The sequence below is a fragment of the Pseudorasbora parva genome, chromosome 20 (genome assembly GCF_024679245.1).
Source record: "Pseudorasbora parva isolate DD20220531a chromosome 20, ASM2467924v1, whole genome shotgun sequence".
Lineage (NCBI taxonomy): Eukaryota > Metazoa > Chordata > Actinopteri > Cypriniformes > Gobionidae > Pseudorasbora > Pseudorasbora parva.
This window is the reverse complement of record NC_090191.1, coordinates 6,697,619-6,714,335: the sequence shown is the minus strand read 5'-3', so window position 1 is coordinate 6,714,335 and position 16,717 is coordinate 6,697,619. Positions and strand designations below refer to the sequence as shown.

Genomic DNA, 16,717 nt, shown 5'->3' with positions numbered 1-16,717 from the left:
TATGAATATCACTATATCCTAACTATCAGTCAATTATCTAATTTTAATCTAGATTAAATATAACTAACCAAAGCACAAAAAAAAATCTCACGTATATCACAAAATCACTGCTATCACAAAATCTCTCTCCTCTCACAAAATCCATGATGTGAAGATGGATTAACATTACTTTTAAACTGTGGGGAATGAGGTTCATACAGGTGTGTGGCTGTGTGGTTTGTTCCTGCCCCTTTTAATCAAAGCAGTTTCGACAGGCGCACATGTGGCCTGTTGCACAAAGCTGGTTTGAGTTGTTACCCAGGTAAGTTTGAGATTAGTTTATGGAATGAATTTTGTGCCATAATTAAACAAATAAATCCATCATTTTGCAAACAAACACGATCTCCTTTGCAAAGGAAAAGACGACTTGTAAACAAACAGAGAGCGATGTGCAAATGCAGTTCGAGCAGATTTTCTCACAAATGCAGTTCAGGCTGATTTTCTCACAAATGCAATTCTCTTCCAAAACAGCAGATTTCAGGCATGTAATAATTTACCCATTTTTGGGGGGGGAGGGGATAAGCCTTTTGGGACTATTCACAAACAATATTTGCATTAATTTGTGTTAAATATATTATTAGTCCCGAGATTCTTCGCCTTAGTGAATAAATACATCGAGCGGCTTATATACATCTGTATACCTTGCTGGTCTGGTGGTAGAATTTATGTTAACCGTGTTAAAGGATTCTGGTTCTAATCCGCTCTTATGTAGTTTTTTTTCTTTTCTTCTTCATTAAAATCAAAGATATTCAATGATTGTATATTAAGAGCAGGGACACAGGGAATAGAGTCTATCTCCGCAACGGCATTAAGCGATAGATTGGCTCGTCTGTGTGTGAAGGCTGTATGCACTAGCCAAAAGAGAACGCAAACCCCGCCTACTTTGATTTGATTGGCCATCTCTTGACATTGACAAGCGCAGTTAGACCTGAGGCAAAACAGACTAAAATGTTACTTTTAAACTTTTTTGTCATCCCAACAACAACATCCAGAGCCTCTGGGGGGGTCAGTTTTTTGATCCTACAAGTTAGTGTAGTTATTAACTTTCTGACATCATGGACAGTCTCTCAAACTAGAAATAAAACTAATATCTTGAAGTAGATGTTATAACTCCAATCGTTAGCTGAAGTGAGACATGTTTTACTGAGAGATCTGATGAACTCACGAGCAGCTGATTCTGAGCATGCGCGTGTAACCGAACGTAGTGGTTCTCGGATCCTCGGATCAGCAGTACAGAATCGAAAACCGTTTCTGTCGGACACGTTCGATACTGAGAAACGATGAGCTGCACATGCGTGTTATTTGTTCAGAGGAACGAAATACGGGTTAAGTGTATAAAACTAATCACGTTTGGAAACATCATAACAAAGCTGTCTTATCACTGTATTATTTTAAAGTTGAGAAGCATCATAACAAAGCTGTCACTGTATTATTTTAAAGTTTGGAAACAATGGATTGTAAAACGGTCAAATGAAACATTCATTTGTTTTATCAATAATGCATGATATTTTCAAGAACAGCTTTTATCTTATTTAATTTCTAAGTCGATACACATTTTAAAATGTAATCAAAACAGTAGGTTTGATAGACAGTTCGCAGCTCAGCACCCTGTGCTCAGCACACACACACACACACTGATAAAGCGGTTCTCGAGTCATCGACCGGGTTGCAATGGATCGCCGGTACAGAATCGAGAACCATTTCTATCAGACACGTTCGATCTTTCGGACATGTTGGATTCTGAGAACCGGTGATCTGAGATACTGAGCATACGTGATAGCATCGTAACCGAACTGTTTCTCTCGGAGTGGGACGCTGGTGCTGATAATACATGAGCACGGAGGATTTGTGTAAGTATTATGTCAATGTAAGTTCATGTAATCCGTGTAAAACATCAGTGTTTGCACGACAGTGGCTGTATTTAGTGCTGTTGCAAAACAAATGAAAAAATGTATCCAAGATGATGATGATGATGTCAATAATAATTATCACTTTACTAAGTTTTGATTACAAATACTTTATATGGATGTGTTTGAATGTATTTTCATCCGCCGGGATGATAGAAATGACGTCATTACGTAAAGACGTAAAAGAACCGGTGATCCGTTTTTTTTAACCGGATCATTGAAACAAACTGTCCGAAAGAACCGGTTCGCGGAAAAGAACCGAACTTCCCATCACTTACCCAAACTGGACTAATCAGCTGCAAGTAAAGATGCAATAAAGCCAAACCCCCTGCATCCCTCCAAATTAAAGCAGTTTATAATGAAAGAACTTTAGAATTAAAATTGTACATCTTTTGGTGCTAATTATTTATTATATTTATATTATATTAATTATAATCACTTTGAATTTATATACTATGTTCATATAAATTTGATATTAATTGACAAGTAGCCAAATAATAATATAAATATAATACATGCTTTCATATTTCTTTTAAACAATGTGTATTTATTTAAGCTCTTTGTGAACAGGCATATTTCTTTGATTCACATCATGCATTGATATAGCCAGATCATCTTTCAGCTGCTTCTCTCAATCTTCAGAAGAGAAGTGAATCAAACAGACAATGTGGCTATTTGCAGCATGTGTCACACTTTCAGGTGCATGCGCTTCAGAGTTAATCGCAAACTCTGGATTAAACCTGAGTTGACAGAGAAAGTTTATACCGAGCTTTGAGAAACGGCTGATCTCGATCTAAACCAGGTTGGATTTATCTGGATTTGTCAACTCTAAACCTACTCTGAAACTCAGCTAGCTTTATGCAACAGGCCTCTGATGATATACTTTGAAGCTTCATCTAGCCGTAATCACGTGACAAGGGTGTTTCGAATCTCAGTTCGGAGCAGTAGGCTTGTTTGAGATGCGCCTTGCCTCGCCTGAAATAAAGGCGAGACTAGGCGGCTGCAGTGAGAGGAGGAGTGAAAAAAGTGCTGGCAAGCTGGACACTTCTCCCTTCTCGCAGTGAAAAGTATATTATTCATACGCTTCGGCCCTAATAATAATAATCCTTAGAGAAACAACAGGACTCTGCGCCCTTTCTGGGGCCTATTGCACAAAACTAGGATAAGGGATTAAGCCGGGATGTCTTGGTGATCCTGGCTCAATTTATCCGCTAATATACAGTTATCTTTTGTTATCGTTCTTGGTGTGAGTGTGCCTTCAGGGTACGTTTACATGACAGCAGTGTACTAAATTTTGCATACAGAGGACAAGATCACCAAGATATCCCAGCTTAATCCCTTATCCTAGTTTTGTGCAATAGGCCCCAGGGCTTGGGCCCTAATAATAATAATTAATTACATTTATATAGCTCTTTTCTGGGTACTCAAAGTGCTTCACATGTAGAAGCCGGGAATCTCCTCAACCAGTACCAATGTGCAGCATGTTGTAGTTACTTACCATTGAAATAAATATTCCACGGTCTCTAGTCTCGACTCATCTGTTTTGATAAATTAATGGTTGACAGAAAATATATTGGGCCGATGGTATTTATAAATGTAAAATATGGTACGAAAGTTGGGATTCTATAAACAAATTAATTTAACCACAGTAGGTAGCATTATACTGTTGTTCGCTGGTATTAAAGTTAATAACAAACCTACTAAGACTTATCGAAGGTCAGCGATCATAAAGACTATAGAACAATGCAGACATCAAAGTGTTAGTTCACCCTTAAATGAAAATGCTGTCATTAATTCCTATTCCTCATGTCATTCCAAAGCCGTAAGACCTTTGTTCATCTACGGAACACAAATTATGATATTTCTGATGATATCCAAGAGCAATTTAATTAACACTTTTATTTCGAAGAAAGGTTTTTTTTTTTTTTTTAAATCATTAAAATAGTCCATGTGACTCCAGTGATTCAACCTTAATGTTATGAAGTGACGAGTACTTTTCATGTGCAAAAAAAAAAAAAATTTTTATTCAATTACGTCTTCAACTGTTTTATATTACAAATGTATTAATTAACAATGTATTTATCATTGAGAGTATCTAGATATTTAGATGTAGAATATTATAGTCTACATCAGTCATCATTAGTAAACTTAGTTACCAACCAGGTATTTTTAGACTCTAATTAACTTTATATGTAAAGTTATATGTTTTTGACAGTCTAACAGTCTTGATTAGTTTCCTAGTATTTTCAGCACATTATTAAACAACATGTATTTAAATACGTATTTCATCAAAACATTTAACTTTAAATTTCTGCCATCTCTTTGATTATTCGTATGTGTGCACTTTTGTGATTGTCGCGTGTAAACGGGACTTTTATTTTGGTCTGGTGTAACGTCATAAGGCTGCGCCACGCTCCTGCATGCGTGATCGGCTGAAGAAAGGTGTGTGTTTTAAGTGTTTGAACTGTAGAAAACATATTCAAAGTTTTACAGCCGACGCAGATTGAATGATTTATTATTGACTGTAACAATGCATTGCTTTATACAACACGTATTAACTTTGTGTGAGCAAATTAACACAATGAAAACATGAGTAAAAGAAGGAACATCTCACCCTGCTCTCTCAATCTGAATCAGTTCAGCTTATAAACATGAGTTCAGTCTCTGGCGAGTACAGATGAGAGAAACTAGGCATCATGAACTCTATTTTTTTCTCTCAATAATTTAAAATTTTTAATATATATATATATATATATATATATATATATATATATATATATATATATATATATATATTGTCTGTATAATTTGTGTTCTTGTATACGTTCTTAGTGCTAGTTTTGAGTGTTACTGATACTGAACTAGACTGAGACTCACTCAGAGATTTACTGAGGATTTATTTTTCTTTCTGTTAATTATTCTCATCTTAAACAGGACAAACACATAGAAAAAACCCTGGAAAAGTCCATGTGACACTATTAAAAAGATGGTGTTTATTAAAGAGGAGAGCGAATACCTGAAGATTGAAAATGTATTCAGTTTGAAACATGAAGAAACCGAGGAACAAAGAAAGAAAGAGGAGAGTGAAGACATAAAGATTGAAGAAACATTCAGTGTGAAACATGAAGAAACTGAGGAACAAACAGGTTGGTTTCATTCTCAAAGCTGAGAATAATCAGAGATGGTCACATTCAGCAGACAGACACTGACACACACACACACAAAAACCTTTCCCTTGAGCTTTTGATAAATAAAAGGTCATGGTAATATAAGAATATCCTCTTAATTTTAGAGCTGAAAACGTCCTTGTTAGTCAAAGAAAAGCTTTTATAAACACCAGGCCCAGCAAACGATCTTGTGCTTCATTCTTACGTCATAGAGCGAAGAAACACACCTCTACAGCACATCTAATCAGGTAGCCCCCGTCCACCGACTCATTGAGGTGATCGGCTCTTGCTAGCTAGCCAACAACAATAAACACACTGAGAAAGATAGCAAGATATCGTGCTATTCCTGTCTGTGGAAGAACACAGTCGCTGCATAAGCTTCCTTCGGATCCTAATAATAGGAATGTGTGGTTGAACTATGGCTGCACGATTATGACAAAAATAATAATTGTCCATTATTCTTTTGAAATTGTAATTAAATACGTATTAAATATGATTATCACAATTTACATTAAATGATTTTTGAATAGCTTTATACTAGGGGTGTAACGATAGACTTGTCACAATTAAATATAAATCACGATACTTAACTTATCGATGACCTTATTGATATTTTAAGACAAAATAACGTTGTTTTTTTAACTTTTTAAAATTATTATTAAAATATTATTATTATTGTATTATCTAAGCATGCAGAATAGTCTAATATACGTTTTTTTTTATCGCGGCTTTGAATGATTACATAATCGTAACATCCATAATCGTAATCGCGATTAGAAATTCTATTAATTGTTCAGCCCTAGGTTGAACTTTATTTTTAATGAAGTTCGAGCTCACATGGGGAAGACATGTTCACTTAATTTCACTGTGGGATCATTTGTAAACAAATCTCCGGTCGATGCTGAATTTGGATCTGACGGGAATGGTGCAACACACTTATGTGAGTAAAACGTGTTTTTATATGTAATAGTATTGCATTATAGATCGTTTTGCTTATGTGTACGTGTCTAACAGAACACCTTTAGCACGCTGGACTAAGACACTTATGGGCCAGGGCTCGCAAAGCCCGGCAGGCCGATGAATCTCATAAAATTCTGTTCTTGATCTGTGTTGTTGTCTCTCGAGTCTCGACTTGACGTTTGAAGGGCTCACGCTTATATGGACCGATCGTGCGGGCTATGTGTAATATAAAAATAACAATCAATCAATCGCGGGGGGATGAGAAATAAATCATTGTGTTTGTTTGATAAAGACGTTTACGAGCCCTGTGATCGAGAAAATCATTCCGGTTGCCACTTTTAAAGCAAGCCCTCCCTTATGTGAACTGACAGGGGAGCTTAAGCTTATTAAATATGCAAATCTTTTCCAATCCTAGCCGTGGGGGTTTACTTCCAAGTCTCCAGTGCAGCACCCCCACCAAAACCCAGCGTTCAGGAGAGAGAGCCTCAAAACCAGTGTAGAAAATAGCCTATTACTTATTAGTTATGATGTTTTTGAATGTAAAAACCACACAAACGTCATTAGTTAACCTCAGACAACAGTATAATTTTTTTTTAAAAAGCCAGTTTATGACACCTTTAAATTCACAAGCCGAGTGAGAATCATACTCGCAAATGTAATGATAATGAAACCAAACAAAATTTTCACAATTACAAGTGGACAGAAAACCAAAATAACCTAAACTCACTAGCAGAAAGGCAACGTGATATGAAAAAGCCAGAACAGAACTCAACACGGCGTAATGGCAGATTCACATTCTCTACATTAAGCATCTAGATGCCAGGCAAGTCTTCCAATTCAGAAGAAAAATCGCTCCTCTTCATGACATAAGGATCACGTCCAACATATTTTTTTAAAATTCTGTTTATAGCTTTCTAAATCAGCACATTACGGACTTTCCTCCATCTCGTCCATTCTATTTTTTCACTTCCTGCCTTTGTGCATCATCAGAACCATGTGATATCAAACAAGCTTTTATAACCAGCAAAATTTAATTTTGTGACTCCTAATGAGGGAGTTTCTGTTGATCACGCCATAGCAGCTGAACTTAGGCTTGTTCGACTTCACCCAGCGATGCGCAGACCGATCGGCGGCTGACTTAAAGCAGTGCATGCCGGTTAGAAATGTTGTCCGACTTGAGACAGCGCCGACGGCACGTGACTGTTACGTATGTCAACAAAGTACCGCGAGAGCGATTCGAGAGCAGGCGGCCGATGTAGCCGCTGCAGATTCTCAAGGGTGGCTGCAGGAGGATGCACAAGCTCTGATGACGACTACTTTTTTCCAGTAACGAGTAATCTAACGCGTTACTATTTCCAAACCAGTAATCAGATTAAAGTTACTTATCCAAGTCACCGTGAGTTACTATTTTAGTCATTTTCCTTAGTAAAAACCGACAGCTTATCAAAATTCTCAGCCCGAGTCTGGATGGAGCCCGTGTTTTTTATTTATTTTATTTTATTTTTTTAGGCAAGGCAAGTTTGTTTATATAGCACATTTCATACACAATGGCAATTCAAAGTGCTTTACATAGAAAGGAATTAAAATAGGGCTAAAAAATGCATAAGAAAAAGAATAACAATATTTTACATTGTTGCAGCCATTAAAATTGTTCAGTTTTGTTTTTAATGTCAAATTAGGTATTTTTTGTTTCGTTTCTTTATTAACCTAATTTAGAAAAATGTTCAGAGCAATTTTTTGTTTGTTAAATTAAAGTTTATATAGGCAAGACAATTCAAGAGTTGGTTTGAGAGACTAGGCTATTAAACATGCAGTTAACTCACTGGGTCGTCACATAAAAAAATAAAAACTTTAATTTAACAAACAAAAAATTGCTCTAAACATTTTTCTAAATGAACTTAATTAAGAAACGAAACGAAATATAACTACTTTGACATCAAAAACAAAGTATGCTAGTTATTATACCACCACAAAGGCATTTTTGACGAGCTGAGGCAGGCTGATAGTGTAGCCTACTGCTCGCAACGGCGCTCAAAAAAACGAAATGGGCTACACAATCTAAACAAAACAAAAAAAGAAAGAACATGCAGGTTGTCTTATAGCCTACCTTACACTTCAGCAAAACTAATATAAATCTGATCTTCAATTCCCGCGGTATATGCTCATTTAACGGAGTTCACATCAAAGCAAAAGATTCCAGCCTTTTATTCAGCAGCCCATTTCAAATTCAAAGATCGCAATATGAGAGAGAGAGTGACCTAAGCACTGGTAAGGTCATTTAGTCTCATTAATTTATATTGAAGATGATTGTGTTTTGTGTTTTTCATTTACGGCCATTTGGTTTGGCTTGCTTTACTCATTTGCAGCGATGTTGCAGTAGCACCATCATATCTATCTGACTACAACATAACACGCTCTCACACATTTATTTTTTAATTATTTGCCAGGAGTAAAATGTACACGTGGTTTAAACAACCAGATACACTTACATTTGTCCGGTTTAGTTTGAAATGCTTTCATGCACCTTCTGAATTGGTTTGTTTGAGTGATCGGAATTAAATACGTCTCAAAAGACTCTCGGAAGGCATTTAGGCCTACTCCTGGTCATTTCGCAATCAGATAGATACCTGGTCAGAGAAAATGAATGAAGGAACCAGTTGTACAAAGGCCATAACTCTAGCAGCTGCACTGAAGAAACGGACTCTTTAACCCTGCGCGAGCCATATCTTGACAGTGGCGCAAGCTATCATGGTCTCATGTTGTTTCCACCAGCACATCTCATTGTTCATTTTAATTATTAAAATAAATATAAAACTAAGGAGAAGCCTAAAAAAAGGGGCGTAAAAAAGTCGGGGTTGTCAGGCTCAGGCATAAATCCAATGAAGTGTGTTGCCAAAAACCGTTGTCATTTCTATGTTGAGGCGGCAGGGGTGTTGTCGGCAACTGCTGAATCTAACTAATAAAGTAACTTGTAATCTAACTTAATTAATTTTAATATCAAGTAATCTGTAAAGTAACTGTGGCAACACTGCTCATAGCAGGCTAATCTCGTCACAGGAGAAGGTCGATCATAGTCTTGTGTACATAGATGCCTCATTAGTGCTTGTGCGGATGGCACAGATCGATCGAATGAGCTGGATTTTGACCTTCTCTGGCGGAAGTAATGGGGTTGGGAATACTAGATGAGATTAGCCTGCTGTGAGGTAAAATTTATGTTTTAAGACATGGTTTAAAGGGGGGGTGAAACACTCAGTTTCAGTCAATCTCATGTAAAAGAAATATGGGCTGTACCGAGTCTTTCCGGAAAAAAACGAGCGCCTGGGGGCGTATCATGTGGGCGGAGCTAAAGAATGACAAGCGCAAAGCGGTGGCGTCCTCAAGCGTGGAGAAACCCATGGCTATCGATCTCAGCTAATAGATATGATCCAGAATCTAATTCGGAGGCTGAAATAGAAACAGCAACAGCAGAACGTCCGTCTCTGTGGTATGTACTGTATTTAGTGGTCTGTCAACATTTGTGTCTTTACTCTCAGTTTATGAGGACATGATTCGGTTTATGGACTTTTGTATGCGACCAAACCTTAGTAGCAAGCAAAACGGTTTTGCACGTCAGACTAGTGTAACGTTATAACGTTACATAGAACAGCAATGAAGTCCGTTAGCGCATTTGAATGACGAAGCACGCGATCGTGTCGTTTACTGACGTTTACATACGTGACGATAAACAACAGCACAGACATTTGGAGCAGTTTTACTCACCGGCTGCCTCCTTTATCACTGGGACGGCTCCGTCAAAAACACACTTCTTGGAGTGTGGAGGTCCACTTTGTGATGCGACTGAAGCATTTCTGCGTTCAAATCGGTTCAAATGCAGCGCTGCCTTCCCGGAATGCTGTGCTGAAGCGTTGAAGTTGCTTAATGTCAAAGTGGAGGATGAAGTGGAGCGCGGGCGGACTATAACCGACATTAGTGTTCACGGACGACTGGATCTGCAGCTGAGAGAGTGTTTACGGCCGTGCATTTCCTCTCTCGCTCTAGTCACGCGCGCGCACCCTACCGGGAGAAAAGCCCGTACGGCCCATACAAGGACCTTCCGGTCTATTAACGTCAAGTCGACCCATACTCGAAAAAAACTCTCCGAAACTTGTGAGAAACCGGAAGGAGTATTTTTAACACAGAAATACTCCGTCAAACGTCCAACATTAGTTTTTGAAACTTTGTCTATGTTTAGGATGGGAATCCAAGTCTTTAACAGAGTAAAAAGCTCAGTATGCATGAAACAGCATTTCACCCCCCCTTTAAGACATCAGTGTATCATCACAAACCACAAAGTTTAATATGGATTCGTATGTATTTGTTTTTTACTCTCACAGTGGCTCTCATAGAAAAAAACTCATTAACATGCATTATACAGCAATGGTTGGATTTAAAAAATTTAATTAGTGTTCTACTAAAGAAACAAACACCTATATCTTGGATGCCCTGGGGGTAAGCAGCTAAACATCACATTTTCATTTTTGGTTGAACTATCCCTTTAATGAGATAACTTAACTTAAAGGGTTACTTCAGCGATTAGCATATGGCTTTCTATCAGTAGACAACCCTGGAGTATATTTGAAAGAAAGAGAATTGAACTGATTTTATGAAGATGAACGCGGTGGTGGGAAAGTGAAAGCGATTCACTAGCGGTGGCTTAGGGAGTGGCCTCACAGGGTAGCGAAGCATTCTGGGAATTGTTGTCTTTCATCCCCATGAGACCAACATACATTTTCAGTCTAGAAAGCACCAAATTCAAAAATAATTTCACATTTGTAATTCATTAATGACCCAATTTAAAAACAGATTCATCTTCCCAGTGCTGAAGTACCCCTTTAAATGATTTAAGTAAATGGCTGCTATATAACAGAGTGAAAAATGTAAGGAGTCTAAATACTTTCCGTACGCACTGTAAAAATGTATTATTTTATTAACCTTTTATCACTTAAAAAAAATAATTTGTAGGACTTTTACACAGCACCCCTGCTCTCGTCAGACAGCACCCCGGTCGGGAAACACTGGGTTAGGTTATATATCATACTACCCTATACTCTGGTATTGATGTCTAATACATGTCTATATTGTTTTATGTCTGTTTTTTCCCTAGATATCATGGCATTGAAAAAGGCAAGTCATGAACTTAATGAAAGAGAAGAAGCGAAAGACCATTATGATAAACATCATGACTTCATGATTGGAGAAATATCGACACAGGCTAAACAAAAAAGAGCTAAAAAGACAGGAACTAAACGTTATTTCACCTGCCAACATTGTGGAAAGAGTTTCAGTGGAAAAGTGAATCTTAACAGGCACATGAGAATTCACACTGGAGAGACCCCATTCGCCTGCCAAGAGTGTGGAAATAGTTTCAGACATAAAGGAAAATTGATTGTCCACATGAGAGCTCACACTGGAGAGAAACCTTACACCTGCCAACAGTGTGTGTTTTACTACAAAAGGAAGCCTTAAACTTCACATGAGAATTCACACTGGAGCGGGCCCATTCACCTGCCAACAGTGTGGAAAGAGTTTCGGTGGAAAAGGAAACCTTAAGGACCACATGAGAATTCACACTGGAGAGAAGCCTTACACCTGCCAACAGTGTGGAAAGAGTTTCAGTGGAAAAGGAAACCTTAAAGTCCACATGAGAGTTCACACAGGAGAAAAACCTTACCCCTGCCAACAGTGTGAAACTAGTTTTACTACAAAAGGAAGCCTTAAAGTCCACATGAGAATTCACACTGGAGAGAAGCCTTTCAGCTGCCAACAGTGTGGAAAGAGTTTCAGACAAAAAGGAAGCATTAAAGTTCACATGAGAGTTCATACTGTGAAGAGAAGCCTTGCAACTGCCAACGGAAGGAGTTTTACTTAAATTGGAAACTTTAAAGTCCACAAGAGCATTCCACCTGCGAACAGTGTGGAATAAGTTTTAGGTAAAAAGGAACCCTTAAAAGTCACATGAGACTTCCTTCGGGAGATAAATCCTATACATGCGCTCAGTGTGGAAAGACTTTGACTCAAAAAGTAAACCTTAAAGGGTCATGAAACCCCATTTCATCAGCAGTCAGTTCTCACAACATTTTTTGAAAAAATGCTAAAAAAAGTGGGTGTGGTTTAGCGACGGAGTGTAGGGGAACGAGGGGAGATGGGTAGACTGACAGCACATCAACGGATTCTGATTTAGACTATTTTATTTTGCTCTTATTAAAAGCTTCCATAAATGCATGCTGCAAATTAACATTAAATTACATGCAACACATTATAAACATGGTTTTGTAAGCTCACCATTACACAAATACATATACACTGCTCAAAAAAATTAAGAAACACTTTTTAATCAGAGAAAAGCATCAGGTCAGCTAAACTCCTGGGATATTGATCTAGTCAGTTAAGTAGCAGAGGGTCGTTGGTAATCAGTAATCAGTTTAAGCTACATTAGTGTTAATGAAATAAACAACAGGGGCACTAGATGGGAGACAATGAGACAACCCCCAAAACAGGAATGGTTTTACAGGTGAAGGCCACTGTCATTTTTTTCACTGCTCCTTTTTGCGCAGAGGAACATGATGAGTACTGCCAGAGCCCTACAAAATGACCTCCAGCAGGTCACTGATGTGAAAGTCTTTGACCAAACAATCAGAAACAGATTTCATGAGGGTTCCCTGAGGGCCCAACGTCCTCTAGTGGGCCCTGTGCTCACTGCCCGACACCATGGAGCTTGATTGGCATTTCCAATTGAACACCAGAATTGGCAGATCCGCCACTGGTGCCCTGTGCTTTTCACAGATGAGAGCAGGTTCACCCTGAACACACGTGACAGTCGAGAAAGGGTCTGTAGAAACCGTGGAGAACTTTGTGCTGCCTGTAACATTGTTCAGCATGACCGGTTTTGTGGTGGGACAGTGATGGTCTGGGGAGGCATATCCATGGAGGGATGCACAGACCTCTACTGGTGGCAGTAACTACTAATGGCACCCTGACTTCCATTAGATATCGGGATGAAATCCTTGGACCCATTGTCAGACCCTATGCTGGTGCAGTGGTTCCAGGGTTCCTCCTGGTGCATGACAATGCCTGGCCTCATGTGGCAAGAGTATGCAGGCAGTTCCTGTAGGATGAAGGAATTGATACCATTGAATGGCCACAACGCTTAGCTGACCTACATCCAATAGAACACCTATGGGACATGTTTTGGTCCATCTGACATCACCTGGTTCTACCTCAGACTGTCTAGGAGCTCAATGATGCCGCAGAATCAGGATGTATTGAAGAGAACATATGCAACGCAGAAACTCATACAAAGCAAAAACAAACAATCGTTTTGATCCATTAATGCATCTCTCACTTACTGTATGCGATCTCACTGTTTGAAGAGCCAGTCATCTGGCTCTTCAAGGGAAATGTCTATCAACGCTTGCTGTCGTGAATAATTAAGAGCGTGCAGTCATGAATTAATGTGTCTTCTCATTCAGACTGATCTCATGAAATGGCGTATGTATGACACGCCAATTCGTAAGCCATTTTGCCGTGCTATCAAGACACATAAACGGTTTTTAGCGCGTTTATCAACGCCGTTTCATTCTATCCCCCTACACTGCCCCTGCCCCTAAACCTACCCATCACACACACAGCCCCTAAACCTACCCATCACAAGAAACATTCTGCATCTTTACATTTTCAAAAAAACATAATTTAGTATGTTTATAAATCCATTTACTTTGTAGACACACTCAGACACATTTTGAATGCATAACTCAGACTCTTCCCTAAACCTACCCATTTGTGTATTATAGAAAAAGGATATAATAGGCAGATACGACTGCAGGCACAATTTATTCAGTAAGTACAAATACTACAAGTGTTCCAAGGCCAAACGATTGATTTGTGTGAAGAAAATTCCTAAAAGCGATCAGAACGTCAAGTCCATCCGCCAAAGATTAATAATACATTTCAAATATTGCCGCCGGAAGAAACGCCAGCTTTGACAGCATTGGCTGTCGTGTGTCTCGTGACCAATTGCGTCATTACGTCAGCTTTGATTGTAAAACGCCATTGGCTCTCATGTGTCTCGTGATCGATCGCGTCATTCTAAACTTGTGTGTATCATTTGAATCAGAAATATTAATGAGTGCGTTTGTTATGTTCACAAAAAGGGGCACGATCATCATTTCAACGACTAAAACATTAAGTTCAACTCTGTTCTTCACATAAAGATATCGTATGACTTCAGAAGACTTGGAATGCAACATGAGTTAATACTTTTATACAGTTTTTTGGTCCGTTTTTGCAATAAACACATGTGACTGTACAATTATTTGCCTGTTACGCGTTTTATATTGTTGAGAGTGGGTAGGTTTAGGGTAGGAGTGGAGTTAGTTGCTCTTAAATATAAAATTAGGCTATAAATATTATTTCTGTGAGATCAGGTTGGTGGAATCACACGGCGTAGACAAACACGTGGAGATGATGGTTCGTTTAGGCGTAGACATACACGCGGAATCACACGGCGTAGACATACACGTGGATAATGGCTCAAAATGTGTACAGATAACACCCCACTTGGCTTTAGAAAGTGGCGTGTATGTTTACGCAAAGTCAAGATGTCATGTTGTCTCATTGGATAAAGATGCAGTGTCATGAATAATTATGATACACTGGTGAGTCATCACCATACTATAGTACAAGAAAACATCACAACCTAGGATGTTGACATGAAGACTAATTTAAACCAGGAAATTTTAACAAATTTGAAGGAGGCAGAAAAAAAAATTCAAATGAACTAGTTTTCTCCAACATATAAATATATTTCTGTCTTTTACGGTGATCAGAACCCACATCGGAAACTCACTGTGCTGATTGACGCTGTGGGAATGCTCTGTGTGATTGTGTCATTAACGATGTGTGAAATCTGTCCAATAGTGTGATGAGACGAGTGACATCACAAAGCAGGAACCTATAAAGCCTGCACAAACAGTGAAACACTAGCTTCTGTATCTTCAGCAAGTGCTCTTTGTCAAACATCTGTTAATTGTTGTCTGTCACTCAGAAAGTTTGAATTATGGTGAGCAAACAGTCTGCATTTGAGGGAGCAGGCTGTGTTGCATGCTAGATATTCATACAAGAAAATATTCTATGGGCCATAACATTTTTGTGACAGTGATCAAAAACTTTGATCGTCTTTGTCCGGTCACCATTATACTGTGTTGTGCTATTGCCTGTTTGCCTGTATTGAGTTTATTACTATTAAAACACGTTTGGATTGCATCTCCTAAGTTTTCTGCCTGTTCCTGTACACACAATAGTGAAAGATACACACACATACAGTTGTGGCCAAAAGTTGTGTTGTGCTTGGAGTGTAAATTGTTTTAATTAGTTGAATTTGCTACAACGTAAGGAAATATGCTTATTGAGAAGTGTGCAAAGAATGACCACTAATCAAATACAAGAGAAATACCAATTAATTTATATTGAAGTCAATGTAAGAAAAAAATGCTTTTTTTCATAGTAAGTAACCCATAAATAATTGTAATATATGTACACTAATGAAATATACATATATTAAATATATCCACTTAGAAAGTGAAAACAAACCGTATATGCACATATCAAATATAAAACTATTAGAAAATGGAACAATTTCATATATTGACATAAATCTAGCCCATATAAATGTATGTTTATATATGTATAATAAAGTCTTTTATATATGTCACATATATAATTATGAATATATAAGACATATTTCATTGTTTAAATGCTCATTATACAATGAAACATATTGTAACAGTCTCACTAGGAATAACCTAGAGAGGCAAACTACAAGATACATTTGAGGGAGGGACCCAATGACCATCCTTGCATTGAAAAATAAAGAGCAAATAAACAATTCAACATAAACCCCAAAACACAAATAGAGATAGACTTTTTAAAACTTAAAGCTGTTCAAATAAGGAAAACAAGCATGTCAAATGTTTGTATGTATGTTGTTTAAATAAATTGTCATATTTTAAATATTTTATATAAAAAAATATATATTGGTTACAGATAGTCATAACATACATGATATAAACAATAAACATGCATAGTATTAATATAAGTCAATATACTAATTTAATATGGACAATTTATATACATTATAAACTTATATCAACATATATCTAGAGATAAAAATATATGTGATAGCAATATATTGTCTTATATTTAGCATATATATTTGCGATATCCTCCTGGGACCCAGAAAAAAAAAGTTTTTTGAATTTTGTATTTTTTCATGTCATTAGATTGTTTAGAGCATAAGAAACAAATGGACAGATTCTTTTTTTGTAAAATTATATTATATTCATATTTTATGATATGTCCTCTGTAGTTGACACCAGGACTCAGTTGTTACATTTTTTTAATGAAATGATATTGCATGTATAGGCAAAAACAATGGGATTTATTTTTAATTCACGAATACATTTTTAAGTTTCAGGATTTTTTTAAAACAAACTTTTTTTAAAGATGATTCTGAGCTATGTTATAAAAGATATAACTGAATGCTTTGATATGCCATCTTACTTTATGCGATATGCGGGTAAAATGGCCATACTTGGATTTTCCCATTCA

At 37.5% G+C, this 16,717-nt stretch overlaps 1 protein-coding gene across 1 annotated transcript; it reads left to right on the top strand.

Moving 5' to 3' along the window:
• Positions 1-4,357: 4,357 nt before the first annotated feature.
• On the top strand, positions 4,358-15,281 carry LOC137049418 (gastrula zinc finger protein XlCGF49.1-like). Its single transcript, XM_067427968.1, has 4 exons — positions 4,358-4,388; positions 4,881-5,092; positions 11,217-11,500; positions 11,664-15,281. The coding sequence occupies exons 2-4, from the start codon at positions 4,933-4,935 to the stop codon at positions 11,979-11,981; spliced, it is 762 nt and encodes a 253-aa protein (XP_067284069.1). The 5' UTR covers positions 4,358-4,388; positions 4,881-4,932; the 3' UTR covers positions 11,982-15,281.
• The last annotated feature ends 1,436 nt before the right edge of the window (positions 15,282-16,717 follow it).